General features: G+C 52.1%; 1 protein-coding gene across 1 annotated transcript; it reads left to right on the forward strand.

Moving 5' to 3' along the window:
* Positions 1–4,635: 4,635 nt before the first annotated feature.
* On the forward strand, positions 4,636–8,004 carry LOC143960012 (uncharacterized). Its single transcript, XM_077468270.1, has 2 exons — positions 4,636–5,855; positions 5,955–8,004. The coding sequence occupies exons 1-2, from the start codon at positions 5,754–5,756 to the stop codon at positions 7,098–7,100; spliced, it is 1,248 nt and encodes a 415-aa protein (XP_077324396.1). The 5' UTR covers positions 4,636–5,753; the 3' UTR covers positions 7,101–8,004.
* The last annotated feature ends 280 nt before the right edge of the window (positions 8,005–8,284 follow it).

Consider the following 8,284-nt stretch of genomic DNA (forward strand, 5'->3'; position numbering starts at 1 on the left):
CGCAGATGGACGGTTATAGATCTCTTATTGGCACCGTCTCCCCGGGATTTTGTACTTGTTGAAAACCAGAAGATTACTTAGCAGTGCCCCAAAGAAAACATGAAATAGTCCCTCCTGTTCCCTACTGAATGGACAAAGAATAACGGATTGTATGAACTGCCTTAGGGCTCATTTAAACATGTTGTGCCCTCTGAACAGCAATCCACATTCAAGTCGCTCTTCAGAGGGCATTTGACAGGAGGCAAGAAGGTGTTATATTGCCTCCTCACCACCTGTTTAACCCCCTGACATCCGCGCTGTGGGCAAATGACGGGCACAGCGCGGATGTGAATTCCCGGGAGGCCGTCATATGACATCCCCCTGTGCACGCTCCCTGCGGAGGGCGCCGTGATCACAGAGTCACTGAGACTCGGAAGACCACCGATCCGAGTACGGGGCCAATCCCGACCCCTTATCATGTGATCAGTTATCAGCCAATTACGGCTCATTACATGATGTAAACAAAAGCTCAGTGATCGTTTTTTTTTCTCCTCTGCTGACAGGAGAAGAACAAAGCCGATCACCGGCTCATCTTAAAGGGACATCGACCCTGAAAAGGAAGAGGCGATTATGCCTCATTTATAGAGTAACAGTGCCCACCAGTGCCACCTATCAATGCCCATCAGTGCCACCTATCAATGCCCACCAAGCCCACCCAGCCAAGCGCCCACACCCAGGACCCAGCGGTCCTGGGTGTGGGCGAATGGCCCTGAATGCAAACAGTGCATGTCATATTAGGAGAAGTGGCTGCGTGCGTGCAGCTGTGCGTTCTACTCATTGTCAATGGACTGCCTGCATGCAGCACCTGGAAGATACAGATGTTGTAGAAACGTCCCATTCATGTTATATGGGCCTCATCACCCTTGTAAACAAGGCCAGACAGACGGACAAAACCAACACAAATAAAACCGCACTAATTCATTATCCATCAGCATTTTAATATGCACTATGCCTTTACCCCAAGTGCTGTCATTAGAAGTGTCTGCGCTCCTAAAGCCGGCCATAGACACTTCCAATCTCACCCGGCTAAGCAAGGACCAGCCAAGATTCTAACCATGTATGGGCAGGCTGATTACGGGCTGGGTACTACCAGCCCCTCTGACTTTTCATGCCATTATTGCCAACCAGTGGGTCGGGATGAGTGGCAGGAAACCAGCATTTTTATACAAAGTACAACATTAGTCCTCCTTGTGTCCCTGTCCTGTAGAGTTTATTCATGGTCTCTGGCACCAGCGTTTTCATCTCTTCTCTCCATAATTTGATGTTCTACAAAGAAAAATATATGAAATGTAGGTGAAGGTGCTAAATCTAATTCCTCTCTTTTTTTATTGTAGGTGTACGCGGTATTGACTGCACACCACAGTGCAACCCGGACGTGTCCACTCCACCGGAGTGCGACCAGGACGTGTCCACTCCACCGGAGTGCGACCAGGACGTGTCCACTCCACCGGAGTGCGACCAGGACGTGTCCACTCCACCGGAGTGCGACCAGGACGTGTCCACTCCACCGGAGTGCGACCCGGACGTGTCCACTCCACCGGAGTGCGACCAGGACGTGTCCACTCCACCGGAGTGCGACCAGGACGTGTCCACTCCACCGGAGTGCGACCCGGACGGGTCCACTCCACCGGAGTGCGACCAGGACGTGTCCACTCCACCGGAGTGCGACCAGGGCGTGTCCACTCCACCGGAGTGCGACCAGGGCGTGTCCACTCCACCGGAGTGCGACCAGGACGGGTCCACTCCACCGGAGTGCGACCAGGACGTGTCCACTCCACCGGAGTGCGACCAGGACCTGGCCACTCCACCGGAGTGCGACCAGGACCTGGCCACTCCACCGGAGTGCGACCAGGACGTGTCCACTCCACCGGAGTGCGACCAGGACGTGTCCACTCCACCGGAGTGCGACCAGGACGTGTCCACTCCACCGGAGTGCGACCAGGACGTGTCCACTCCACCGGAGTGCGACCAGGACCTGGCCACTCCACCGGAGTGCGACCAGGACGTGTCCACTCCACCGGAGTGCGACCAGGACGTGTCCACTCCACCGGAGTGCGACCAGGACGTGTCCACTCCACCGGAGTGCGACCAGGACGTGTCCACTCCACCGGAGTGCGACCAGGACGTGTCCACTCCACCGGAGTGCGACCCGGACGTGTCCACTCCACCGGAGTGCGACCAGGACGTGTCCACTCCACCGGAGTGCGACCAGGACCTGTCCACTCCACCGGAGTGCGACCAGGACCTGTCCACTCCACCGGAGTGCGACCAGGACCTGTCCACTCCACCGGAGTGCGACCAGGACGTGTCCACTCCACCGGAGTGCGACCAGGACCTGGCCACTCCACCGGAGTGCGACCAGGACGTGTCCACTCCACCGGAGTGCGACCAGGACGTGTCCACTCCACCGGAGTGCGACCAGGACGTGTCCACTCCACCGGAGTGCGACCAGGACCTGTCCACTCCACCGGAGTGCGACCAGGACCTGTCCACTCCACCGGAGTGCGACCAGGACGTGTCCACTCCACCGGAGTGCGACCCGGACGTGTCCACTCCACCGGAGTGCGACCAGGACGTGTCCACTCCACCGGAGTGCGACCAGGACCTGTCCACTCCACCGGAGTGCGACCAGGACCTGTCCACTCCACCGGAGTGCGACCAGGACCTGTCCACTCCACCGGAGTGCGACCAGGATGTGTCCACTCCACCGGAGTGCGACCAGGACCTGGCCACTCCACCGGAGTGCGACCAGGACCTGGCCACTCCACCGGAGTGCGACCAGGACCTGTCCACTCCACCGGAGTGCGACCAGGACCTGTCCACTCCACCGGAGTGCGACCAGGACGTGTCCACTCCACCGGAGTGCGACCAGGACCTGGCCACTCCACCGGAGTGCGACCAGGACCTGGCCACTCCACCGGAGTGCGACCAGGACGTGTCCACTCCACCGGAGTGCGACCAGGACGTGTCCACTCCACCGGAGTGCGACCAGGACCTGTCCACTCCACCGGAGTGCGACCAGGACCTGTCCACTCCACCGGAGTGCGACCAGGATGTGGCCACTCCACCGGAGTGCGACCAGGACGTGGCCACTCCACCGGAGTGCGACCAAGGCGTGGCCACTCCACCGGAGTGCGACCAAGGCGTGGCCACTCCACCGGAGTGCGACCAAGGCGTGGCCACTCCACCGGAGTGCGACCAAGGCGTGGCCCCTCCACCGGAGTGCGACCAAGGCGTGGCCCCTCCACCGGAGTGCGACCAAGACGTGGCCCCTCCACCGGAGTGCGACCAAGACGTGGCCCCTCCACCAGAGTGCGACCAAGACGTGGCCCCTCCACCAGAGTGCGACCAAGACGTGGCTACTCCACCAGAGTGCGACCTAGACAATCCATCCATCCGCAGCACACATGATGAGATCGCCTCACAAGTACCATCCAGCGTGGTCACCAAGGACCAGTCATGTGTACTCTCCTTTGAACACATGACCTGTTATGGAGTCCTTGGAAAGGGGGCCAGTTCGCAGGTGATCTTGGCCTCTCATCCCGCCATTGACCAGAAGCTGGCGGTTAAACTTGTGAAAAAGACAGAATTTATTCATTATGAAGACGATAGTGATATGGTTTTCTTAGAACGTGACGTGCTGAAAGTAGCCAGGGAGTGTCCATTTATTACACATCTGTTTGGAACGTTCCAGACAAAGGTAAGTCTTTTCACCTTCCAATTTCTTTACCAGACCAGACAGAAGTAGCATTGCAATAAGAACAGTCCAGTAATGGCGGCCTACTTAGTTCCTCTGTCCGGTTTTCCTAAATTAAGTGTGTCTGTCTATTCCTCCACAAAATGAAATCCTGCATGTCTATAATGTAAACTTTATCTCTTGTGTTCACACAGAATCATCTCGCCTTTGTCCTGGAATGTGTGACCAGAGGGGATCTCCATTGTGCCATGGCAGTAGCTCCATTTCCTGGGGGCACCATAAGGTAAGATCAATGAACGGGTCACTCTGGAGTCGGGGGTGACTGACCACAGCCAGTGATGTAGTCAGCCCCTTCACCTGAGCCTCGTCCATCCAAACCCCTATGTATTACAGGGGGAAGTCATTTCATCTTTAGATTTCATTACTCTGTGATGATTTGTGATGCTAATTCCTCTATCTCTTTCCCCCATCAGATACTTCATAGCAGAAATGATCTGTGGTCTGCAGTTTCTGCATTCTAGGGAGATCATCCACAGAGACCTCAAGCCTGCAAATATTCTTTTGGATAACGTTGGACACATCAAAATAGCCGATTTCGGCTTGGCACGTATGGGCGTCACGGAGTCCAGCAGGATTCAAGGACAATCGGGAACACCAGGGTACTTGTCGCCAGAGGTAAGATACTTGCTTTCCACCTGATATTAGACCTAATTGTAATATTTGTTATAATGGGATATAGAGATAAGCTAAAGGGAGGTCATTTTTCACTAAATTAAGAATTTCTTTACTGGTGACCTGGTTGGTTTCAGTGGGTTTCCAGGCTGGAACAATATTCCAGGGGTATTTGTCCCCATTGGTTTGTATTGGTGACCATTGTCATTGAGAAAGAAAGTTAGAGTTTTAGATATTTCCCCAGAACACGAGGGGAGGAGAAACCTTCAACGGGCACACCTGTTCTGGTGAAATTTACCTCAATTTGGAAGATTTCAGCCAATTTCCTTTTGTGTCTCTGTGAGACCTAAAGCCCCACCTCCAATATTCACAAGCTCCGCCTTGGTTTGAGGTCTTTTGAGCACAATTTTAGGAGTCCTGGGAGGATTCATAGATCCCATATATCAGCATTGAGTCGTCTCCGTCCTCTACCCAACAATCAGCTCATCCTTCTTTTTCTCTTTATGTTTCTACAGGCCCTTCAAAACATTCCATACTTCGGAGCGGCTGATTATTTCTCTCTGGGAATAATCGTGTATAAGATGGCTTTCGGCAGACATCCATTTCTGACCGGCAGGGAGTCCGCAGAGGAAGAAGTGAAGATCGTGACCACAAGGGAACCGCATTATCCAGATAGCATGAACCCGTATCTCCGTGACGTCATAGAGATGGTAAGTATACATAGAAATTTTACACCTTTTAAGTGACAATGTTCTTTCCCTGTTGCATACATTATATCTTATTAGGATTTTATTAAACATGGTTCCACCTTCTTACCATCACATATCGATGGAGGTCATAGCTGTACTTTCAGCAAGCTGACTGCTTAATGGAAGGATCTGCCTTCCCCTGTCATAAGGAAAGAAGCAGCCCTTTTTAATTTACGGTCCGGGTGGTTCCATTGGATAGTGATGGGGCCAATCGCACACATTGAATTCAATTTCTGGGGACATTCCGTGCACAGACAACATATAGAACTCCCCTGGGACTGCCAGAGTCATAAGAAAAATCATGGCAGGTGCAGATTTCATAGAAATCTCTTTTTTAATACATTCCTAATTCACATTTAATTGCAAAATATCTGATGTTTCTTTCCTTTAATAACTATTCTGAACTAATATGACACAAATAAGGCCCCATGCTACCATCCAATCCAATCAGGATGTAGTAGCAGGTCAGAAGGCAAAATAATAGAGAGAATCAGAATCAAATATTACATTGTTCATAGATTGTTCATGTTATTCCAGTGTATCTTATTATATTTTGTTCCTTTTTACAGTTCCTATGTAAAGACCAAGAGCTGCGGATGAGTCTAGTAAGAGACATCAGAGAACACCCCTACTTCAGCAAGGTGGACTGGAAGGAGCTAGAGAAAGGGAACTCACGCCCACCATTTCCAAATCGACATGTAAGTATACGGGAGGAGTCCCAGCACAATGGGGGGATTTCTAGGGATTATTTCCCTATCGATCAGAAACATTGACAAAATACTTTTTTCTCTTTCCAGATGCATGAGGAAGACCTGGGGGAAGGAATTCCAGGGGATGCTTTCATTAAAAATGAAGACTTTGGGAGAGATGAGGTTCCACACCGGCAGGAGAGATTTGAGGGCTTCTCCTACCTGAGCGAGAATGTGAATTGCAGCCAGTGGCCTAATACTCACCACTGGAAAACCAGTATCAACCCAGAGCCTCGTCGCCACCATCCGAGGGGCAATAACATTAACACAGAGCCTCGTCAGCACCATCCAAGGGGCAATGACATTAACAGAGGGCCTCGTCAGCACCATCCAAGGGGCAATGACATTAACAGAGGGCCTCGTCAGCACCATCCAAGGGGCAATGACATTAACAGAGGGCCTCATCAGCACCATCCAAGGTGCAATGACATTAACAGAGGGCCTCATCAGCACCATCCAAGGTGCAATGACATTAACAGAGGGCCTCGTCAGCCCCATTTGAAGGAAGAGCCTCGTCAGCACCATCCAAGGGGCAATGACATTAACAGAGGGCCTCGTCAGCCCCATTTGAAGGAAGAGCCTCGTCAGCACCATCCAAGGGGCAATGACATTAACAGAGGGCCTCCTCATCACCATTTGAAGGAAGAGCCTCGTCGGCACCATCCAAGGGGCAATGACATTAACAGAGGGCCTCATCAGCCCCATTTGAAGGAAGAGCCTCGTCACCACCAACCGAGGGGCAATGACATTAACAGAGGGCCTCGTCAGCCCCATTTGAAGGAAGAGCCTCGTCACCACCAACCGAGGGGCAATGACATTAACAGAGGGCCTCGTCAGCCCCATTTGAAGGAAGAGCCTCGTCAGCACCATCCAAGGGGCAATGACATTAACAGAGGGCCTCGTCAGCCCCATTTGAAGGAAGAGCCTCGTCACCACCATCCAAGGGGCAATGACATTAACAGAGGGCCTTGTCAGCCCCATTTGATGGAAGAGCCTCGTCACCACCAACCGAGGGGCAATGACATTAACAGAGGGCCACGTCAGCAACATTTGAAGGAAGAGCCTCGTCACCACCATCCGAGGGGCAATGACATTAATAGAGGGCCTCCTCATCACCATTTGAAGGAAGAGCCTCGTCACCACCAACCGAGGGTATTTGACCTCAAAAGAGATTTGCCTGCTGTGAGACGGTAACACAAGCAGTACTGAGTGAGATAATTGTGGCACACTGGCAATGATCTCCCTACACCATACATAGAACCATACATAGAATGTATACATAGGGCCATACATACCACCATACTCAGCATGCCTACCTAGTACCAAACATACCACCATCGGGGCCACCAATAAGGGGGTACCACTGGTTCTCCTGTAGGGGCTGGGCACAGAAAACATGAGGAATCGGTGCGGCGGGCGGATGCACTGATCAGTGGGGGAGGCACTGATCTGTGCGGATGCTCAATGCATATATTCTGAATGATCCCCAAAGATGATTGTAAACAAGCATGCAAGTGTGTTTTATTGCATACATACCTGCGTATATAGCACCATGCATACCATCATACACAGCATGTCTACATACCACCACCAGGGCCACCAATAAGGGGGTACCACCAGTCCTCCTGTAGGGGGCTGGGCACAGAAAACATAAGGAATCGGTGCGGCGGGCGGAGGCACTGATCAGTGTGGGGGCGCTGATCTGTGCGGATGCTCAATGCATATATTCTGAATGAGCCCCAAAGATGATTGTGAACAAGCAGGTAGGTGTGTTTTATTGCATACATACCTGCAATACATATGTTCTGTATGGTTCTATGTATGGTTTTTTTCTCTATATGAGATGAACTGGGCACCCTAGACTGATGATTCAGGGACAATCCGATCGCCTTAGGGGGTCAGGAAGGAATTTTTCCCCCCCTTGGAGCCCATCTGGCCGGGGGGGTTTTCGCCTTCCTCTGAATCATCTTAAGGTTTAGGCTTAGTGTAAAAAGGCCCTGCCTTTGAGGAGTCCTAGGTCAACCGTCACTGTTCTCCGAAGCCCGACAATCATTTCCATCTATAGATTTATCTCCAATAAAGATTGGTCGCACCTTAATTGTCTTTGTATGTGTTTTTTTTCTTCTTTTTTCTAAGAAATATAATGAGGAATGGCAGCAGGGTGAGGAATCTTGCCCCATACTTCACCACTAGGGATGAGCTTCGATTTCAAGAGGAAGATCGAACATTATGGTCCGTTGGTGCCAAATTAGAGCGGCGTGTCACGGCCCATAATGCACTGCGTCATAGCAGTGCATTGCTGGCTGATGATTGGCCAAGCATGCACGATGACCCGCATGCTTTGGCCACTCACAGCGGCGTCAGCGAAGAGAGCCATA

Source organism: Lithobates pipiens, unplaced genomic scaffold, assembly GCF_037356315.1.
Source record: "Lithobates pipiens isolate NorthernLeopardFrog02 unplaced genomic scaffold, aLitPip1_a1.2 Scaffold_79, whole genome shotgun sequence".
Classification (NCBI taxonomy): Eukaryota; Metazoa; Chordata; class Amphibia; order Anura; family Ranidae; genus Lithobates; species Lithobates pipiens.